The 23,775-nt window shown below is 43.1% G+C and overlaps 1 protein-coding gene across 6 annotated transcripts in view; it reads right to left on the reverse strand.

The window, feature by feature from the left end:
* Nucleotides 1-2,013: 2,013 nt before the first annotated feature.
* The window catches only part of PELI2 (pellino E3 ubiquitin protein ligase family member 2), an 87,386-nt gene continuing 65,624 nt past the window's right edge, over nt 2,014-23,775 (reverse strand). For 2 of the 6 annotated variants that reach the window (XM_056545253.1, XM_056545256.1), the window contains 6 exons: nt 19,124-19,192; nt 17,856-17,927; nt 11,151-11,252; nt 8,681-8,875; nt 6,056-6,244; nt 2,014-3,255 (listed from right to left, as the gene is read on the reverse strand). In XM_056545253.1, the coding sequence (XP_056401228.1) occupies nt 2,689-3,255; nt 6,056-6,244; nt 8,681-8,875; nt 11,151-11,252; nt 17,856-17,927; nt 19,124-19,192 (1,194 nt within the window). In that variant the 3' untranslated portion in view covers nt 2,014-2,688. The remainder of the gene's footprint in view (nt 3,256-6,055; nt 6,245-8,680; nt 8,876-11,150; nt 11,253-17,855; nt 17,928-19,123; nt 19,193-23,775) is intronic. The other 4 variants (XM_056545254.1, XM_056545255.1, XM_056545257.1 and 1 more) reach the window with 4 other exon arrangements.

A 23,775-nucleotide genomic window follows, 5' to 3' on the forward strand; every position in this document is an offset into this window, starting at 1 on the left:
CTGTGGGAAATATGAATGTGTGTATATATACAGCAGTGCAGAGGACATAGAAGAGCAGCCGCATCTACAGGAGGATCGCACCGGGTGTCAGAAGTGACACTCGCTGCAATCTATTAATGCAGGTACTACAGCTCCCAGCATGAGGCAGAGTGTGCTTCATGTTGGGAGTAGTAGTACCTGCAGTTAGGATGATCGCATTGGGTGTCAGGAGTGACACCTGCTGTGATCTGTCCTTATCTATTGCAGAGATACGGAGCTGCTTTCTCCTGCGCTCCGCATCTCTGCACTATACTCCGGCCAATGATATGAATAGAACATCACTCATTCATATTTCCCGCTGAGAGCTGTGATTGGCTGCATCCATCCATCCAGCCAATCCCCACTTTGGGCGGAAAATATGAATAGATATTCACCTCACTGGCCGGCCGGAGTATGGAGCAGAGATGAGAGCGCCGTATAGAGCCGTTCCGCATCTCTGCAATAGATAGGACGATCGCATCGGGTGTCAGGAATGACACCAGATGCGATCGTCCTATTAGTACAGGTACTACTACTCCCATCATGAAACAGTCTGTTCCATGCTGGGAGTAGTAGTACTACCTAAAAAAAATTAAAAAAGAGAAAAAGTGAAACGCACACTTTATTAAAAATTACTTAAAATTTTGCTATAAAAATGTTTTTTTCCCATCCCTACTGCATTATTTTTTTTTTTTTTGGTACCCAACAAATTGAGAGAATACTACCAAAGGGGCCAAACATGCAATTTCCACTCAAAGGCAAAAACGCAAGAAAAAAAACTGTTTTTCTGGTGTCTTTTTTAGTGTAAAAAGAAAAAAGGGGAAACCTAGCCTTAGTCTTTTCTAAAAATGTATATTTAATGTATATGTAAGGACTTGCTTTATCTATATATTAGTTATCTACTTATTTTTCTTGAATCTCCACTTTTTTTTATATTTTGGATGACATTTTGGAGCTTGAAAACAAATTGCTGCGTTTTTATAGAGTTATAGTCTCAACATACGATATTAAAGGGGTGCTCCAGGGAAATAAACCCATAACCCATCCTTTCCCTCTCACCAACCTACAGTATGTTTTTGTCTAAATATCATTCTTTAGCTATATATTGCAGTTTCCATCTTTCAGCTGTCACTTACATACAGCAAGTGAAAGAAAAACGTAATTTTTAGATCCACTCTGTCTCCTCAGTGAGGAGGACAACACCACCTGATTTCTGTTTGGTCTAGAGCTCTGGGGCTGTACAGCCACACCTACCCTCCCGCTGCAAACAAGGAAAAAGTATTTAGGAGACATCAGGGGCCAATGGAGCTGCAAAAACCACTTGGATAACAACAGGGGACACAGGACCGGTATTGTGGTGGCTTTGGGGCATTTTTATGTTTCTTAACTTCCCTGGAGTACCGCTTTAATTGGTTCCAGGAGGACCACTGTAACTTGAGGGACCACTGTATCTGGTTTAATTGGGCAATTTTCTATGTTTCAGGGGTTAAAAACTGATTATCTACCCTAAAGGTAGGCCATCAATATCAGATCGGTGGGGGCCTGATTCATGGCACTCTCCTGATCAGTTGCTTGAAAGGACCATGGTTCTTGCACAAGCCCTGCAGCCTCTTCAATGTTTACATCGGACTGTGCATGCTATTATCGTACTACTGCATCATTCTCCAATTCACTTGAATAGGAAGGACAATGCTGCAGTACCTTGCATTGCTATTACTAATAGTATAGTGATGACAGGTGTGAGCTGATGGAAACATGAAGACACCATGGCGCCTACAAGCAGCTGATCAATGAGGGACCCTAAGAACTGGACATAAATACTGAGATCTCAGAAAGTCACTCAACATTAATTTGAACACTTTGCTTAATCCCTACGGGGGAGATTTTTCAAAAACTATGCAGAGGAAGAGTGGTGCAGTTGCCCATGGCAACCAGAGACCTGTGAAGAATGAAAGCAGCAATCTAGTTGCCATGGGCAACTGCACCCCTCTTCCTCTACACAGGTTTTGATAAACCCAGCCTAAAAATGAAGCACATAGGGGTTAATTTATCACAATGCATTTTTTTCCCCTCAACTTCTGCAGTTTAGCTTGCAGTTATTGGTAGCTTGTAGTTATTGTTGGAATGTTTAACCTGATAAAACCACTCTGCCGATAACAGCAGTGCTAGACGATTTGCAGTAAAAACATGATTAAAAAAAAAACTAAAAAAATGTAATTCCATGTGAACCAAGCCTTAAAAACCTAAAGGAGTTGGCCAAGGCCCGTGACCCTGCTCTGGAGGCATTTCCATCGACCTGGTCTATGCCTGCCTTCACAAAAGTGTACCACAGCTCAAAACTATAAAAAAAATAAAAATAAAATGTAACTTCAAAAACATTTCTCTTTCAAGCAAAGGGTTTGTATTAAAACCAATTTACAGATATAAAAATCTAAAAGAAAAAATATATATATCCATGTTTTAAAGTTGCTGGTGTTCATGCCAAATTATTGACATCTGATCAATGTGAGGACACAAAAACCATCAGTTATCTGATCCCCTTTAATAAAATTATATATATAAAAAAAAAAAAATTCTAGTATTAGTGGTGAAAATTTCACAGTATTTTTCTTTAGTTTTTTTGTTTATTTTTTTATTAACAAAATGTTATTTTTTTTGTTATAAATAGCATCAGTCAATAGGGCCCTGGAAAATAAGTTTAACGCAGCTTTCTTCGCCAGTCAGTTGTGTTGCACAGAAAGGACAAGCAGCGTGAAACGCGTGGGTACCGTGAGGAAGTGGGATCTGAGACCAGTATTTGGCAGACTTTTCTGAGCTGACATGTCCACAAGGGCTAAAAGCGTGTGTAGGAGGACCAGCGTCTACATAAAATCCAGCTTCACATCCAAGCCAGAGAGGCACATATGGACCAACTGTTCTGCACATCGGGCACTCCCTCTCATTGGCCTCTGTGTCACTCCGATGACCCCAGTTGTGATATCCGTGTACATGGCCACAGGTAAGGTACGCCCAAGGCTGTTTTTCCTCCACTACATCCTTGCGGTTAATACTTGGAAAAGCTAAAGTGTTTAATCCGACCGGACATTGAGGTCGTGCGGCATTAATCTCCTGTCTCAAGGCTTCAATGTGTTTTTGGGTTGGTGTATGAAACAAGCCATCAGCTGTTCTCCATAGGAGGGTAGCTCCACACAAGTCAACGAGAGATCCATCCTGAAGAATGTTGGTTTCGTTTTCCACCTGTTAAGAAGAGAAAGGGGAAATGTAAGTCCATCAGTTACTGCACCAGTGCGTTACCATACAGAAAAGGGGTGACAGCGGGTAGAACAGACCCTAAAGAGGACCATTGAAATCTACACATACTTTAAAAATGTGAGCAATTTCCTAACATATTTAAAGAACTTATCTGAACTTTTAAAACTGATGGTCTGTATTTATAAATGTAGCATTAGATCAAGGTGCATGTTGTGGATGTGTCTGTTTTTTTCTCTAGTTGAATTTACACTGTTTTCTATCCCCCTCTTTTTTTGTTTTCACTTGGTCAGCACTCTGCCCCTCAGCCCAGGCCTATTTAAATTAGCAGGAAGCTGCATTAGGGCCCTATTTTCTGGCAGCCTCCCAGTGTCTGGCTGGGAGCACATGGTGAGTGAGCTTTTTTATATCTGTTCACGCTGGTGCGGTGCTGTGGGGGGCCCATTGCTGCTGTCTGTAGGAGACGTGGCCCAAGGACTGGTTTGAGTGGCATTAAGGCTGCTCTGCTCTGTTATTCCCCCTGTGGGCACTGGTGTTGGGGCGGTGGTAGTCGCCAATCATTGCTGCGCCATTTTATGCTAGGGATGTTAGGGACCCGCTACTTACAGGTGGCCGTGATGTGGCTAGCAGGCTTGCACTTTATGGTCATAAAGTACACTAGCGACCTGTTCGTTTAATAAATGTTGCTGAGAAGCCTTAGATCAAGGTGCATGTTGTGGATGTGCGACCATGTCTGTTTTTTCCCTCTAGTTGAATTCACAGATTTGTAAATTACTTCTATTTGAAGGTGTTACAGGTAAGGATTAAATTAAGAGAATCACATATAAAGTTAATACATTCTTAACTCTTTCCTGAGCATTGGAGAAATTCCCTGAACACCTATACACAAACTTCCTGCAACATGCTTGTATACAAGCTCTCCATGGCTATAGACCAATGTTTCCCAACCAGGGTGCCTCCAGCTGTTGCAAAACTACAACTCCGGGCATGCTAGGAGTTGTAGTTATGCAACAGCTGGAGGCCCACTGGTTGGGAAATACTGCTATAGACACTAAAATGCATTTATCAGGCCAGGTTAATCTTTCCAATGTAAGTAAGAATTCATTTGTGTCTTTAAAAAGGTATTCCATGAAAAAAATAAAAAACATTTTTAATATCAACTGGCGCCAGAAAGTTAAACAGACTTGTAAATTACTTCTATTAAAAAATATTAATCCTTCCAGTACTTATCAGCTGCTGAATTTGAGTTGTTCTTTTCTGTCTGACCACAGTGCTCTCTGCTGTCCATGTCAGGAACTGTCCAGAGCAGGAGAGGTTTGCTATGGGGATTTGCTCCTGCTTTGGACAGTTCCTGAGACAAGCAGAGGTGTCAGCAGAGAGCATTGTGGTCAGACAGAAAAGAACAACTCAACTTCAGCAACTGATAAGTACTGGAAGGATTAAGATTTTTTTTTTTTTTTTATAGAAGTCATTTACAAATCTCTAACTTTCTGGGGCCAGTTAATATGAATTATTATTATTATTTTTTATTACTGGAATACCCCTTTAAACCTCCACTGTTCTGCTTCTTGAAGGCACTCCCACTCTTTAATGGTTAGGGATACATAGAAATATATATAGAAAGGGAACAAAAAAGGGACGAGTCGCTCTCTAAGTAACAGTTTGCCAAATGAATGTCAGTGTAAAATTGGTTGATTTGTGCTGTCAGATACACGGTGAGATTGCACACACACCTTTCAGTGTTGCGCTGCAGGCACAACACTGTGATGTGCATGGATGAGTATGTATACTCAAGATATATCCTTGTGGCAGCCTTGCATCCTGGTCCCGGTCATCAAGGATGGCGGTCCGGCAAATCAAAGGTATGAAGAGGTATGCACCCCTCACTGGTATGGATCGTAGTTCGGCACTGCAAGGTGGCTGCCTGTCACAAATGCACGGAGGTTTGAGTATAAAAACATGGAGACAACGCGTTTCACAAGGATCCCCCTTGCTTCGTCAGGTCTGACGAAGCAAGTGGATCCTTGTGAAACACGTTGTCTCTGCATGTTTTTATACTCAAACTTGCTGGTTTTACCTCCGCGCATTTGTGACAGGCAGCCACCTTGCAGCGCCGGACTGCGATCCACACCAGTGAGGGGTGCATACCTCTCCATACCTTTTGACTCTTTAACGCTTACCACTGCTCACCCCTGCATTGCTATACTATAGGTAAACATTGAAGGGGATATAGCCCCTTCAACCAACTGATGGGTGTAGGTTCCAAGAGTCAGGCCCCCATCAATTTCGAGAGCTCAGAGAACCTATAAGTATAGTCCGACCTCTATTAACATCAATAAGACCCCCACTTTTGGGTCACTGCTAGACTATCCTAGCCCTTATGTATGTCTTTCATGAGACAACCCCTTTAACTCATTACAACTAGAGATGAGCGAATTTACAGTAAATTCGATTCGTCACAAACTTCTGGGCTCGGCAGTTGATGACTTATCCTGCATAAATGAGTTCAGCTTTCAGGTGCTCCCGTGGGCTGGAAAAGGTGGATACAGTCCTAGGAGACTCTTTCCTAGGAATGTATTCACCTTTTCCAGCCCACCGGAGCACCTGAAAGCTGAACTAATTTATGCAGGATAAGTCATCAACTGCCGAGCCGAGAAGTTCGTGACGAATCGAATTTACTGTAAATTCACTCATCTCTAATTAGAACCACCTTATTACTACCCAGGATCCTAATAAATATATTATATAAATATTATTTATTAAAAAATATATATAAACAAACATTTACCAGTTTTCCTCTCTGCTGAGCGGACCGAGTTTCTCTGAGAGTGTAGACATCCCCACAAACTGAGATTTCCCTCCAAACACCAGGTTTGGATTCTTCGGTGAACCCCCCTTTCGGATGCATTACAAGAACCCCATTGGTGGTTAATCCGTCCATGTGACCGTCAGGATTCTTCCACTTGGCTGCTTTCTCCTGAAGTAGGAAGAGAAATCTGGTCAACCTTTATGACAATATTGCATAGTGTGTGGCATCAGTTGTCACTGCTGGTCTTCTTGGCTAATCTGCTTGCCAGGGACCGTCCTATACAGCCCTCCAGCTGATATCCAAATGGTTCCTCTCCACAGTCTCATGCTGCCTGGCACAGGCATTGCTACCACCAGAAATGGCACGGACGAGCTATTTGCACAACAAAAGGTAAGAATAGAAAATATTGCTTTTCAAATAATTTACTTTACAAGAGGATGAGACGTACTGACAGAAGCATCTCTCATACTAGATTGGTGAATTTCTGGCTGGACTGGAGGGTCCAATCACCAAAGGAGAGTACTTTGTTACTACTTGGGCGAAGCCTAGCACTAAAATAATGTTGTGTGGTCTGTCTATGCCAATGTTTCCCAACCAGGGTGCCTCCAGCTGTTGCAAAACTACAACTCCCAGTATGCCCGGACAGCCAAAGGCTGTCCGGGCATACTGGGAGTTGTAGTTTTGCAACAGCTGGAGGCACCCTGGTTGGGAGACGGTGGTATTATTTTATAGCTAGACTACTTCTGAATGATTCCACATGGACGTTCTCTCAGCTGAACCCCAACCGAACTGTGATCAATAATTCAGGGGCAGGACGGAATGGCTGCTGAAAGAATCACTTCCTCAGTCATATATGCTGGAGGTTAGGCAGAGTTGACACAAATATATAAATATACAAATATATAAAGAAAAATATAGCCAGCTCACCGCTTATGCTGCGTCGTAATCAAGCACTTTGTCATTCTTATCCAAAAGCTAGTCAAGCCGTTATCCTCGATATTGCAATGGAAAAAGGGAAAAATTCCAGCTCCCCGGAAAATTGTGAAAAATTGTGAAAAATTAAGTCCAAAATGTATTAGTCCACTTTAAAATCCAAACGAAAAAACAACCAGTGCGGATAAAAACACCCCTGCGCTGATGTGTTTCGGACTAGTCAGTCCTTTAGTCCTTCCAAATGCGGGATGGGTTTTTTCTGAACCATGTGTTCTTACTGCATGAAGTATATAAGGTCAAGCTTAATACTCCTTTTTTTGCCATGACTAAGGACTGACTAGTCCGAAACGCGTCGGCGCGGGGGGGGGGGGGAGATTTATCCGCACTGGGTGTTTTTTCATTTGGATTTTAAAATGGACTAATACATTTTGGACTTTAAATTTTTCAGAATTTTTCACAATTTTCCAGGGAGCTGGAATTTTCCCCATTTTTCCATTACAAATATATTCTACCACTTAGCAGGCCTAAAAATCTGAAACTGTTCCATACAGATTATTTAGCAAAAATGTTTGCATCTCCTACAACCTGCTGCAAATTTGGGAAACTGCAGCCTGTGGAGATTTCACTGCAGATTTTTACCCTGTAGGTTTGATTTAAAAAAACCAAAAAAAAAAAAAACACTTACTTATATTGTAGTATTTGGAGTACTTTGGTGCAGGATCCTACAACCCAAGGGGCACAAGGAATACGCAATGAGCGGACCTGGCCATGGATACCTGCTGAGTTTTGCCCTGACTGAAAAATGCCCATGCGTTTGTTAGGTCAGCAAAGCCTGTAGTGTTCAGCAAGATGTGACCAATGTAACGAGACCTTGACAGTGATTCATTGGAGGCCTAGAGATTCAACCACAATAGCTCGAACGGGGAGGTAAAAAAGGGGTTTTCCTTAGGGCGCACACCGCTACGGTAGGTTAAAACCGCAGACATCAATAGTAAAATAATAAGACGGCTTAAAAAGGAGATATCGAGTGGTGAAAAACGTATCCCCTATCCTTAGTTTCAAATTGTGGGGGGGGGGGCAGACTGCTGGGGCCCCCCGCGATCTCCTGTACGGGGCCCCGACATCCCGCGGGAAGGGGGCATGTTGACCACTGCACAAAGCAGTCGGACCCCCTGAGATAAGACACTTATCCATGGATAGGGGATACGTTTTTAATAAACCCTTTGAACCCTCCTTCTTCCAAAAAGCATCCATTTTTTTGGGGCCAAAGTGGCTGAATAACCTTTGTTTGACTTTTGGATTAGAACAGTGTTTTTCCAACCTGTGCCTCTCTAGGCATGATGGGAGTTGTAAATTCAAAACAGCTGAAGAGCCACAGGTTGAAAACACTATAAGATCTTAGGTAGCCAGAGCCTCACAAAATATCAAAGACTGACTCAAAAACTGCTGGGAAGTCGTCATTGCACAGACAAGGCCCTAGTGCAGTGTTTCCCAGCCAAGGTGCCTCCACCTGATTCAAAACTACAACTCGCAGCATGCCCGGACAGCCTTTTGCTGTCCGGGCATGCTGGGAGTCGTAGTTTTGAAACAGCTGGAGGCACCCTGGTTGGGAAACACTGCCCTAATGTCACATGGCCGCTGTATGTTACTCAATCTGTAACCAATACTTACACCAAGAAAGATATTTTTTGAGGAGTCAAATCCTGCCGCAAAGATTTTTGCTGTGTATGGAGGATTCCGGTCACAGACAATTCTGCATGCAAACCTGGAGATGGTGCTTTGTGTTATCTGAGTCTCATCGTTCTGGTTACCAGATATTGTGTCCGTAACAACAAAGTCAATGGGGCTTTCTGTCGATCTTCCAATCTGCAAAAGCCAAAAAAAAGGAGTCTTGGTTGTAAAGAATATAAAGCAAATCAGTAAAGTCACAATGTAATAAATTATTAGAAAGAACAGTGTAAAGATTGGGGCTCCAGCCATAATGAATATATTCTCGTACGGAATATCATGTTCTAGATGTAAAGGTGCATTCACATCAAGGACTGGCGGGAGACTTTCGATACTGCCTCCTGTTGTAACCCTGCTGTTTCCTTATTGATTTTTATGAGCTGACCGGAGTCAGTGTCTCTGGTTGGCTCAAATTCCAGCCGTATTCTTTATTTTTTTTAAACCAGACAGAAAAAGCGCAGTCCGGTTTTCAGTCTGGTTTAAATTTTTTTTTTTTTTTATTATACGGTCACAATTTGCAATCAGAGATGTGAATGCACTCTTTTATGATCAGGTCTATGTTGTTTGTGTGTGTGTCATGTACATATAGCAATATATAAATTTGAAGGTTTCCCTATACCAGTACATCCCAACCAGGATGCTTCCAGCTGCTGCAGAACTACAACTCACTGCATGTTTGTACAGCCTTCTGCTGGGAATTTTAGTTTTGCAACAGCTGGAGGCTCATTGGTGGTTAAACACTGCCCTATGCACACTTATCTCATTTCTATTGTTGAGAAAACTTGGTTTAAAGGAGTAGTCCAGTGGTGAACCCAGTGGTGAACAACTTATCCCCTATGCTAAGGATAGGGAATAAGTTTGAGATCGCAGGGGGTCCGACCGCTGCGATCTCCTGTACGGAGCCCCGACAGCCCGCGGGAAGGGGGCGTGTCGACCTCCGCACGATGCGGCGGCCGACACGCCCCCTCAATACAACTCTATGGCAGAGCCGAAGCGCTGCCTTCGGCAATCTCTGGCTCTGCCATAGAGATGTATTGAGGGGGCGTGTCGCTTCGTGCGGGGGTCGACACCCGCTATCTGGCCGGAGAGCCTGGAGCCCGTACAGAGAGATCGGAGGGCCCCAGCGGTCGGACCCCCCGCGATCTCAAACTTATCCCCTATCCTTAGGATAGGGGATAAGTTTTTCACCACTGGACTACCCCTTTAAACACTGCCATTGATTGCTTTGGTCTGCATGACTCAGTTTCACTTTCAAAGGGCTCTGGTTGCCTGGAAAAGTTGATGTTGACAGTCTTAGGCCTCGTTCACACAGCGGAATATCCAAGCGAAATCTGGGGGGAAAAAATCTGCTCGGAAATTCTATTGCTTTCAATGGGATTCTGCTGCCCCGTGCACACAGCAGAATTTTTGCATTAAAATAAAAAAATAAAAAAAATCTGCCGTGGAAATTCAGACTCCAGCCTCTGCAGAAGGAATTTACTTATTTCTTCAGAATTTGCTCGGAAATGCAATGCAGTCAATGGAGACGCCGCAATTCCGAGTGGTCCTAGTGCCAGCATGTTCTGCCGGCGCTCAGTTTGCTGAAAATTTTTAGGGTAAAACTTGCACAAAAAATAAGCCATGTGAACATACCCTTAAGATCTAGGAGTGTATCTATATATTGTTCCAGGCAGCCAGAGCACTTTGAAAGTGGATTTATGCAGACCAAAGCAAACGATGGCCGAGCAGTTAGGTTTGGCTGCGTTTACTGTAATTTCCCTCAACAGGACTCATTTTCAGTACCTAGCACGATCATTTAATCCGTGCAAAGAATATCTATGTTGGGAACAAAGGGGTTATGGATATCCCATACAGGGACCCCCTATCTGGGATTGACTATTTATCAGTGTCAAGAGCTGCTAACAAGCAGAGGCGGATGTTCTGGTAGACTCAGCGGCCATTTATATTAAATACATGACCACGCTAAGGGTAGGGCCACACGTAATGGATCCGCAGCGTATTTTACACGGCGGATCCACCGGTGACCCGACCTATTTTGTGCCTCCAGCTGTTGCCACCCCCCCTTCCCCCGGCGGGGGAAGGGGGGGTGGCAACAGCTGGAGGCACAAAATGGGTCGGGTCACCGGCAGATCCCCATCGTAAAATACGCTGCAGATCCGCTACGTGTGACCCTAATACATTTTCTCTGCAGTTTAAGCTGGGTGTCACAGGAGCTGGACCTGCATTGATCAAGTGATCGCTGTGGGGGGCTCCCTGGTCACCAGCTGCTTGTGATGAGACCATTGACAAGTCAAAGATGAAATGTGAACAGAGACTTACACGTTTCTGGCTGCACTACTACTACTTTTTGTAAAAAAAAAAATTAAAATAACCAGATTTTATATTGAAATATCATATGCAGAAGCATGGGCACCTGAAACATATCCGTGTCCTTGTCATGCGTGTACTCCACGACAACAGTCTGGTTTCTGGAAAGTGTGTAGGAGATGCTGTGCTGACCTCTGCTGCTGATCGCCTGCCAGGAGGAAAAGGAAGAAGTTTATTGATCGCAGACACTTAATGAGGCTCCATCTCTGTAAATGTCATCACTCCCACAGGTACCTTCACAGCAGTACAGGAGGGCAAGGAAAAAACTGTCAAAATATGGTTACCCCCTATATAGCCACATAAGCAGGGGTCTAAGAGAAGGGGACAGGATTGAGGCAACCCATTTAAAGAGGGCATGTGGTCGACCCAGATTTCTTTTTAATAGTTTCTTGATACACCCTTCCGTTTCCAAGATATGTGGCTTTATAGTTTGTCTTAAAATTCAGGGAATCAGTCAGATGAGCGTAAATTTAATAAATAAATGGGAGATTGATGGAATTATACAGTCAGGGGGTTGTACATTCAGGGACGTGTAAGTCTAAGGGTACGTTCACACTGCAGACTCTCCGCTTGCGGTAGGACCGCGGAGCACTGCACCGTCACCATTGATGGCTAAGCAATACTCGCGGAATTCCACGCAAAGAATGAACATGTTCTTTCTTTGCACAGAAATTCCACAGTGTCAACGGGTCTCGCGGAAGACCCATTCACACTGATGATAATGTCCAGTGCTGAATTCTACTTGCGGAATTCTACTTGGGGAATACACCCCCCCTAACCGTATAATCCCGCCCATCACCTGATCACTCTTTAATAAAATTAGGCTCCAACCCATCTGACTGATTCCCTGAATTGTCAGACAAATTATAAACCCTCATATGTCAGGAACAGGAGGGTGCATCAATAAACTGTAAAAGGTGTGTGATTAGTAAACCCCTTAAAGGGGTACTCCGCCCCTAGACATCTTATCCCCTATGGAAAGGATAGGGGATAAGATGTTAGATCGCCGGGGTCCCGTTGCTGGGGACCCCCGGGATCTCCGCTGCGGCACCCCGCTATCATTACTGCACAGAGCAGACTCGCTCTGTGCGTAATGACGGGCAATACAGGGGCCGTAACATTGTGACATCACGGCTCCGCCCCTCAATATAAGTCTATGGGAGGGGGCGTGGCGGCCATCACGCCCCCTCCCATAGACTTCCATTAAGGGGGCGGGCCGTGACGTCACTATGCTCCGGCCCCTGTATCGTCTGTCATTACACACAGAGCGAAGCCGTGACGTAACGATGCTCCGGCCCCTGTATTGCTGGTCATTACGCACGGAGCAAGTCTGCTCTGTGCAGTAATGATAGCGGGGTGCCGCAGCAGAGATCCTGGGGGTCCCCAGCAGTCGGACCCCGGCGATCTGACATCTTACCTTATCTATAAGATGTCTAGGGGCGGAGTACCCCTTTAAGGACACAGGTTTTTTTCATTTTTGCACTTTTTTTTTCCACCTCACCTTCAAAAAATCATGACCCTTTTAATTTTCCTTCTACAGACCTATATAAAGGGCTTGTTTTTTTGCGCCATCAATTGTACTTTGTAATGGTATCAATCATTCCACCACAAAATCTATGGTGAAGCCAGCAAAAAATTAATTTACGGGACAAGATTGAAAAAAAAAATAATAAAAAAGGTGCCAAACTTATATAGGTTTTATTTTGCTTTACTTCTTTTAAAAAATTATAACTTTTTGTACGAAAATTAGCATGTTTACAAATGTCCCTTTCTGACCCCCTTCAACTTTATTTTTCCGTATACGGGGCTAAACGAGGGCTAATTTTTTGCGCCATGGTCTATGAGACTGATGGGACTTTTTGATCGCTTTTTATACATTTTTTTGGGAGTATACAAAGTGACCAAAAATACGCAATTCTGGACTTTAATTTTTTTATACGCATACGCCATGACTGTGCGGTTTAATTATTATATTTTTATGGTTCGGACATTTATGCACGCAGCTATACAACATATGTTTATTTTTGTTTATATATATTCTTTTTTTTACGAGAAAAGGGGGTGATTCAAAATAATTTTTTTAATACATTTTTTACACTATTTTTTAGTCCCCATAGGGGACTATTACATGCAATCATTAGAGTGCATACACTGTTCAATGCTATCATTGATCAGTGTTATCGGTACTCCATTGCTCCAGCCTGCTGAGAATTGATTGGCCGGCAAAGAGGCAGGTAAGGGCCCTCCCACCTTCCTCTCAGCTGATCGGGACATCGCGATTTCCCGATCAGCTCAGCTGATCTGCCAGCATTGCATTTTTGGCATTATAGATGTGTTAATGATGGGCACTGACCTGATCGCTGGTGTCCGGCGTTAGCCAGAGGTCCTGGCTAATAGGAGCAGGTCATTAAGGGGTTAATTACATTTTTTTTTTTTTTTTTTAAGGATGGGCACCGTTCCTCTAAGAAATTGCTATTTAACAAATGACCTTATGGCCGCATTTTTACATGCTGGTGAACAGCAGCCAAACCACATCCCCATGCACTCACCAATGGCTATGCAATGATACAGAAAACTGTGCATTCAGCTTCATGCATTTTCTAGTATGTGGGAACGTGTCCTATAGAAGCTGCTCTTAACCCCTTAAGGACTCATCCCATTTGGGCCTTAAGAACTCAGACAATTTTATTTTTACATTTTCGTTTTTTCCTCCTCACCTTCAAAAAATCATAACTTTTATATTTTCATCCACAGACTAGTATGAGGGCTTGTTTTTTGCGCGACCAGTTGTCCGTTGTAATGCCATCACTCATTATATCATAAAATGTATGGCGCAACCAAAAAAAATACTATTCGAGTGGGGAAATTAAAAAGAAAACGCAATTTTGCTAATTTTGGAAGGTTTCGTTTTCACGCCGTACAATTTATGGTAAAAATGTCATGTGTTCTTTATTCTTTGGGTCAATACAATTAAAATGATACCCATGATAATATACTTTCCTATTACTGTTGCGCTTAAAAAACAAAACAAAACACGCAAACTGTTTAACCAAATTAGTACGTTTAAAATCACCCTATTTTGAAGATCTTTAACTTTTCTGTTTAAGCGGCGGTATGAGGGCTCATTTTTTGTGCCGTGATCTGTACTTTTTATTGATACCATATTTGCTTATATAAAACTTTTAATACATTTAATTATTTTTTTGGAATAAAAGGTTATAAAAAAGCAGCCATTTTGGACTTTTTTTTTTACGTTCACCTTATGGCATCATTAACATTTCATTTTAATAGTTGGGATATTTAGTTGGCGATACCAAATATGTATATCAAATATTTTTTTTTACACTTTTTGGGAGTGAAATAGGGAAAATTGGACAATTTACGTTTTTATTGGGGAGGGGGTTTTTCAAAATATTTTTTTTTCTTACTTTTACACTTTTTATGACCCCATAGGGGACTATTTATAGCAATCATTCGATTGCTAATACTGTTCAGTGCTATGTATAGGACATAGCACTGATCAGTATTATTGGTCATCTTCTGCTCTGGTCTGCTCGATCTCAGAGCAGAGCAGAGCAGAGCAGAAGACCCGTGGAAGGCAGTGGAGGCAGGTAAGGGGACCTTCGTCTGCTGTTCTGGATGATCAGATTGCCGCGGCAGCGCTGCGGGCGATCCGATCATCCATTTTAGTGACCGCAATGCTGCAGATGCCGTGAACTGTATTGATCATGGCATCTGAGGGGTTAATGGCGGACATCCGTGCGATCGCGGATTTCCGCCATTACAGGCGGGTCTCTGGCTGCTATCAGCAGCCGGGACCTGTCGCGCATGACCCAAGCATCGCTCCCATGCTCCAGTTATGTATAGGGCGTAAATGTCCTGGTGCGTTAAGTACCAGCTCACCAGGACGTACATTTGTACTTGTTACGTGTTCTGATGACATGGTAGAAGTTTTGATCGGTGGGGGTCTGGGTGGCGAATACTCCACTGATTACTAAAATTTTAAAGCAGAAGTCACAGAAGTTTTCTATAAGACCGGACACCACTTACTCTGCTTTCTGGAGGAAGATAAGCAGAAACAAAGCAAAACAGGGTGTCTATCTTTTGGTTTAAACAAATGGTGAAGTAGAGGGGTGTATCTCAGCAGCCGGACCATCAAAAATCTCAACTTCTGACATGTCAGTATGTCATAACAGAAGTTTATTAAAATTGTAGGTATAATTTTATCCAAATTGGTAACATCCTGGGCGCTCTCTTGTCACCGCACTTTCGGGAGCCCTTCTGCTGGCAGATCCTGTGTTTTTCTTCTACTGCTGGTTTTAATGACCTGTAATGTTGACTTGACATGAATCAATGGAGTCAGAAAACAATGTAAGCTCTTCTCCCCCACTCCCTCCCGGTGTAATAACAGGACTTGGAAACCAGAAAGAAAAACTTAACTCCTTGTGGTGAAAAATGTCTAACAATTATTTATACTGATCACTAATACAAGTGCAACCCACCTTGGTTTTATACAAGTGAAACCTACCACACACAAGACTTGTCTGCCAAACCCACCAATTTCAGTGAGAACGGCCAACCATCTCATGTTTAAGCGGGGGTCGGACTCCCACCACCACTAATACGCTGTTTGCTCATCAAAGTTCCACAGCCTTTTTAATGTTTTCTTGCACTCGTCATCGATGTATCATTAGCAGTTCAAGGAACCACCGCGTTGTCTATTTAATGGAACAAGACATCGCTGCCCTGTCTTGCACCACTGCTACAAAAAGTTCAGCAATGCAAGGAAAAGCTGAAGTAAGTACTGCGGAGGCGGTGGCACTCACACAAGCACCACAGCAACCTCAAACAGCTGAGGGTCCGACCCTCAATGATCTACTAGGGTTAACAACATGGCAGACATTGAACACACATAACTCAAGAGATCATATTGTGGGATGGAGGGGTGACTGAGTGACAGACTTTAATGCCACTTGTCTGCCAAGGTCTACAGTGCCCAAAGCATCTAAGTGGTAAGTGACCAGGAACAGCGTTGTCTCTGCAGCACAGTATTATCTAACACTTGCTCCATATAGTCCTTGCACCATCTGCCATAAAATGTACACCAGATGGTGCCAAGATGTTAAAACTCCCAAAGTCCATACATAGTGTATACAGAAGAGCCAAGCATCCCTTTCCATCCAACCTCCAGTTGTCATATTAAAGGGGTACTCCACTGGCCAGCGTTCAGAAGTAAATGTTCCGAACGCTGTTTTCCGCACTGCCGGGGTCGGCCAAGCCCCTTGTGACATCACAGCCACGCCCCCTCAATGCAAGTCTATGGGAGGGGCCCGACCCCGGCAGTGTGAAAACTGCGTTCGGAAGGTTTACTTCCGATGGCTGGCCAGTGGAGTACCCCTTTAACACCATTAATCCCAGATCCGTATAAATTCAGTTTGCTACAAAAATGGTCTAAATCTACGCTATAAGTATTCGTTGAAATGAAAATCCAATTGAAATGAATGCTCGTTAAATATTCACAGTATTTCTAATTTAAACCTATAATTACACATCAGTCAGTAAGACAGTGTATGACCGAAGAGCGGCTCCTCTGTCAGTGTTATATCCGAGAATGTTAAGTACAATATTATTGGCTCCACATGGCGGCCGGCTAATATAGAAAACAGATTAAATGAAGCAAATTAAGAGTCCAGAAGAGAGGACGTACGTTTAGTAAATAATATTTATGGCTGAACCATTCTCTGCAACTGAATCCCTCATAAATTATGTACTATCCGCTCCAACCCACAATGGGAATTCATTAATGCCCGACGATGGAGAGGAATCGATAAGAATGTGAATCTAGATGGGAGAGAAGAAAGAGTCACGTGTTCACAAGAAAACCTTTTATTTTTCTGGTACATGTGAACAACCCTTTACTGTGTGCCCCATAAGGGCATCCAAAAGGAGGGGGGCCAACGCTCAGGACCGCCCTCCAGCAGCCAGAGCAGAAAGACGATACATCCATGTATTACACGGTCAGCCATTAATTTCAACAATCAGATGTAATACATCATTAACCCAGTAGTGGCTTCTAAAAATTTTGGGTGCCTTAATAAGGAGTTGTACGGCCTTAAAATGTCATAATCATTGTACAGAACATAAAAAGGAACAATGTTTGTGATGCATTGTTCATTGCAGAGAAGCCTGCTTGTCAGAAAAGGAGCAGTATAGCTGAGAAGGGTCCTGCAGGGGAAGACAGGACTATATTGTCAGCTGCCAGAGGAAGGAGGAGTCAGATTCTGTCCAGAACCTTTTCCCAGCAGCAAAAGGTATATTTTTATGCTAGATATGTTCTCATTAACTCTTTTAAAGTAATTTACAGGCTTTCAGGACTGCCTGCAGTTGAGGTACACAAAGGGCATGAAAAGGATTAATGGGAAATTGCTATTAATATATAAAAGCCAAAGTGCTAAGCACTGCAAACCTGAAAAGTGTGATCCCCTTTACCACCACTGTAGACAAAGCCTGTTACAGTTATGTTTAAAAGGAAATCTGTCAGGTCGCTATCATGCTAGCTGATAGGAAGAGAAAACAAATGATACCAGTCTCTTAGATGATGGCTGTTTGCAAGGTTATAAAATCAAGTTTTCCTTCCAAGCTCAAGTGTTGTGGATACGTTTGTTGAGCTGCAGCATAACAGGGCTCCCTGCTTGAAGCCAGGTGTCCATTTCCAGGTAGCATTAATAAAGCTAGGCTAAATAACGTTTACCTGGGAACTGAAGATAAGATCTATTTGTTTAGCTTCAGCTGCGAGAGGCTCTGAGTCACTGCTGTGACGTTCCTACATATACATAATGGAAAAATGTATTAGGTACCTTAAGGGTATGTTCAGACTACGGATTATAAACGGAATCTCCGCTCGCAGAATTCCACGAGGGGAGATTCCATTCTCCGCAATACTTCGACGATAGGACCGCACAGCACTGCGCAGTCACCATTGACGGCTATGCAGTGTTCGTGGACTTCCGCGGAATTGTCCGCCGCTGAAATTCCAGAGTGTGAACGGGTCTTGGGGAAACCCATTCACACTGGTGTTTATGTTCACAGCACGGAATTCCGTTCACGGGAATTACGTAGTGTGAACATACCCTAAATCATACAGTTCATGGTTTGGATTAAACAGATTGTGACAACCAACCATGACTGCCCTGTGGTGCCTTATCTAGGCTGAGCATTCTGGTATATACAAGGGGATCCCGAGCAGGGGACCACTCTATCTGAACAAGTTTTTACCATACTTCTTAAAGGGAACCTGTTATTAATTTCATGCTGCCTGAACCTTTTTCCAAGAATCATAAGGGTGGTCCCAAATGGCTTCAGCCTGCCTTACCAGGAACCACTGGGGACCGGCCTGGCGACTCCGGGTTTAGACAGCAACGACAAGTTCCATTGAGCAGTCACTCTTCATGGCACTAAATCCTACAGTAAACAAAATACTCCAAGTGGAAATATATTTATGACTTCACAATGGAGGTCATGGGCATACCTAGAAGCAAAAAGCCTGGGGATTTTTTTTTCTCTTGCACATGGAAGTATGCATTAGAGCAGTAGTCTTCAACCTGCGGACCTCCAGATGTTGCAAAACTACAACTCCCAGCATGCCTGGACAGCCAACGGCTGTCCGGGCATGCTGGGAGTTGGAGTTTTGCAACATCTGGAGGTCCGCAGGTTGAAGACCACTGCATTAGATGATATGTTTGTGGATAATATACGATCACATCTATATTAGACCCTCTTAACATCACATTTGGGGGGGGGGGGGGTCGACCATGCCCCTCATGATGTCATGACCACGCCCGTCACGTCCCCTCCCATAGAATTGCATCGGGGGGCGTGGCAGTGACATCACGAGGGGCATGGCAGAACTCTGCCAGTGGAGTACCCCTTTAATTTAGACATATAAGTGCAGCCTTATAAGTCACACCCAAATGAGGAGAAACTCTCAAATAATCTTATATCCTCTATATACCGTCTCACCTCCTGTGTAGGACTGTGTGACACCTGTAAACTATCAGCGCCGCTTCCTTCATTCTGCATGTATAGATCCTGCGTGCCAAAATTGAAGAGATTAATCCAAGCAGAAGATGACCCACAGCATGTATCATTACAGGTAGAGCTCTAATGGACCAAAAAAAGAGAACCCTTCCCCAGAAACAAACCCTACAACTGTACTGCAATAGTCCAGCAGCCTCCCATTATTATGTTCAATAGGATTCTGCTGCACCGTGCACACTGCTGAGCTTCTGGGCTCCACCAAAAGAGTGAATGGGTTAATACCTTTGGCAGAATTTTGTGCAGACTGCACTGCCCTCAATGGGGACGGTGGTGGGTTATCCTGCACACAGAATCTCTGCCCGGAATATCTCTACTCGAAAATTCCATGGTGTGAACGGACAAATTGTGTTGCGGATTTGGCGCAGATTTTACCTTCCCTTATTGATGGAAATTGACATGGTGCGGATTTTGAATCCATATTGCAGGTCAATTGTGTGTGAATTTAAAAGGGGTACTCCACTGGAAAACTTTTATTTTTTTAAATCAACTGAGGCCAGAAAGTTAAACAGATTTGTAAATTACTTATTTTAAAATGTTTTAATCCTTGCAGTACTTATCAGCTGTTGTACGATCCACAGGAAGTTCTTTTCATTTTGAATTTCCTTTCTGCCTGACCACAGTGCTCTCTGCTGACACCTCTGTCCATTTTAGGAACTGTCCAGAGCAGGATAGGTTTGCTATGGAATTTGCTCCTACTCTGGACAGTTCCTAAAATGGACAGAGGTGTCAGCAGAGAGCAGTGTGGTCAGGCAGAAAGGAAATTAAAAAAAAGAAAAGAACTTCCTGTATATCATACAGCAGCTGATAAGTACTGGAAGGATTAAGATTTTTTTTTATAGAAGTAATTTACAAATCTGTTGTGTACGTGTTATAAATATAAAATATATTTATAGATACCAGTCCTCAAAAGTACTGCAGATATAAAGTGGAATAAAATGAATATAGTGAAGAATAAAGAGATAGGACAGATAGTAATAAATGAATGCAAATTTATTTATAGCAATTGGTGTATGTCGTCACCTTTAGCAGGGCCCTTGCGTGGGGTGAACGGCAATACTAAATAATATCATACAAATGTCACGGTATCATGGTTACCATATAGCTACTGAAGAAAAATGTCTGTGACATTGAAACGAGTCTAGCTTGCCACAGCATAAACGCTATTGCACAATAACTACAAAGACTATTATTACTGCCATTATTTGATTCATCATCATTTTGAACTGTTGGATGCCCTTTATTTGGAGACCACTACAGCCCGCGCGCACATAGTGCCGCGTTCACACACGTGGAACGCTCTCTTCAATACCTAAGTGAGTCCCGGACATCTTATCCAGAGGCTGGACGCCTGCCGTGCCAGCCCGGGACCCACGAACCACCGGAGAACCACTCACCCATCACACAGACGGGCTCACACAGGACAAAGCCGTCCCCAGCACAGGACGCAGTCGTGATAGCCGTACCAGCCGAAGCAGTAATCTATCCTGCAGTGGGTGAGTGGTGCTGTGCACCGTTGATTATTACAAGCGATACACAATCAGCACGCTTCCAAGTTACCGTCATAATCGGCACTATATCACCAACAAACTATACTTATGAACTGTATCCACTGAACTGCATCCACTTAATACAATTTCACGAACTATATCATATGGATCTAATACACCAAATGGACTAAGTGCAATAAGCGAGTGAGAACATCTCTATCCAAAGCGTTATTTTATTAATGCTAGTGAATACTTTTTACTAGTATTGCCGTTCACCCCACGCAAGGGCCCTGCTAAAGGTGACGACATACACCAATTGCTATAAATAAATTTGCATTCATTTATACTATCTGTCCCATCTCTTTATTCTTCACTTTATTCCACTCTATATCTGCAGTACTTTTGAGGACTGGTATCTATAAATATATTTTATATTTTTTATTTTTATATTTATAACACGTACAATATAGTTATAGGCCTTTTTGGGTGAAGGTAACACCTTTAACCTCCAAGTACTATCTCTATCCTAGGTGAGCTACACACACCACATAATTTACAAATCTGTTTAACTTTCTGGCACCAGTTTATTAAATTACTATTTTTTTAAATATTATATATATATATATATATATATATATATTTATATATATATATTTTATAATTATAATAATAATAATAATGTTTTCCAGTGGAGTACCTCTATAGGGCCCCCATACACATTAGAAAAAAAGTTGGCTAAACTCGCCGATTTCCATGGGACTGTCTGACCAACTAAAGTGTATGGAGGCCTCCAAGCAGCAGACTATATATAGCAAGTATAGGAAGTAAATGTAATTTTTGAACTTTCATCTACACAAAAGTAAAAAATGACCCACAGGTTTTATACGGCTGGGCTCTCATGTTGTGGCTGCAGCATAGGGGCGAGGCCCTGCCTTGTGTGGTTGTCAATGCACAATTTTGGTACCGTGTATACTTGAGTATAAGCCGACCCGAATATAAGCTGAGGCCCAAAAACCCAGGAAAAGTTATTGACTCGACTATAAGCCTAGGGTGGGAAATACATCATCCCCCCTGTCATCATCCAGACCCCCGTCATTATCACCCTGTCATCATCCAGACCCCCGTCATTATCACCGCCTGTCAATCCCTTCTCAGTGGTCTTCAACCTGCGGACCGCCAGATGTTGCAAAACTACAACTCCCAGCATGCCCGGACAGCCATCGGCTGTCCGGGTATTCTGGGAGTTGTAGTTTTGCAACATCTGGAGGTCCGCAGGTTGAAGACCACTGCGGCCTTCGTCATCATCCAGACCCCCCTTTAGTTTTCTACTCCCCTCCCCTCGGTGGGAAGGAAGGGTGAGCTGGTCCGGGCCATCTATGCTGCAGGGACCGTCCGGTGGGGAGGGCTAGTCATTCCGGGCTGTCCATTTTCACCGTAAGGCCCTCTTCTTCGCTCCGGGCCGGCCCCAGACTAGTGACGTTGCCTTGACGATGACGCACAGGGACGTCTGCTGCGCATGAACCTCCCTGTGCATCATTGTCAAGGCAACATCACTAGTCTGGGGCCGGGCCCGGAGAAGAGGGCCTCCCGGTGAAGATGGTCAGCCCGGAACGACTAATCGAAAAATCGTGCTGAAAATCTCTGCTTATACTCGAGTATATACGGTAGTAGCACTGCCATATTACAGGCAAACTGGCCACCACACATGGTCCAGGTCTCGTCCATATACGGCAGCCACAGTGTGAGAACCTGACCGCAGGGTAAACAGCGCTCACATGAATATAAAAGTTTTGAGTTTTAAAGTAGCTATTTACAAATAGAAACGTAACAAAATACTGAGTAATATCAGATAACGGCCCCTTTAAGTTACAAAGTGAAACGCTGGATTAGACCGATGATAGATCTCATAACAGCTGCAAAACCATATTCCTGAAATATTGAATTATCTGGACACGAGGAGCAAATATAGAATTATTACTTGATATTACGGCGAATTATACTCTTCGCTTTGTGCCCCTGAGAAACCGAGGCATTCAAGGTTATATGTGATCAAGGCAGAAGGATCCCTTACATAGCAGAGCTCAGTCATAATCTCCTTTGATGGTAATACCTACAGAAGAACACACCTTTCACAGAGTATTATGTAAAGCTGCAGAGGCTTAGAGGAAAGTCTTGGGGTCTAAGAAAGGTTAAGAACAGGGTGTGTGTGTTCTGGGGATTCAGCAGAGAACTCTACAAGTTGCAGAAGTTATGCAGGCGGTTCGCACAACTCCTACTCATGTTCCTCGCCTTGGCTGACAACCATATAACAATGCGAGATTGTTTAGAAGAGGCAAACAGAACTAAACACTAGATGCCGAAAACACCACCGCTTCGCAACGCAACGCAGATCTGTTTTCTATAAAACGTCAGCGCACACCCCGAGATGTATCCAGAGCGTCGCCAGGAAAGTTTAATACACTAGGACACACTTCAGTGCGTCTGCATTTAAAGGGGCTTCAATCGAAGCTGCATGCCAACCCAATGCATTTCAAGCTGCACATCGCAACTTTAAACAGGAACCTGTCATTATTGAAATATAGCCCTACCTAAAGATTCGCCTTACGCAGAAGAGACTGTAAGTCACTGATTACGATTATGCTTAAAGGGGTATTCCAAGGAAAAAAATAAATAAATTATATATATATTTTTTTTTTTATATCAACTGGCTCCAGAAAGCTAAACAGATTTGTAAATTACTCCTACTAAAAACAAAATCTTATTCCTCCCAATAATTATCAGCTGCTGAAGTTGAGTTCTTTTTTTGTCTGGCATCAGTGCTCTCTGCTGACATCTCTGCTTGTCTCGGGAACTGCACAGAGTAGAAGAGGTTTGCTTCTACTCTGGACAGTTCCCGAGACAGGTGTCATCAGAGAGCACTTAGACAGAAAAGAACAACTCGACTTCAGCAGCTCATAAGTACTGAAAGGATTAAGATTTTTTTAATAGAAGTAATTTACAAATCTATTTAACTTTCTGGAACCAGTTGATATACGGTATAAAAAAAAAAACCTTTTTTCCTGGATAACCCCTTTAATCTTTTCCCAC

The sequence above is a fragment of the Hyla sarda genome, chromosome 11, assembly GCF_029499605.1.
Source record: "Hyla sarda isolate aHylSar1 chromosome 11, aHylSar1.hap1, whole genome shotgun sequence".
NCBI classification, from domain to species: domain Eukaryota; kingdom Metazoa; phylum Chordata; class Amphibia; order Anura; family Hylidae; genus Hyla; species Hyla sarda.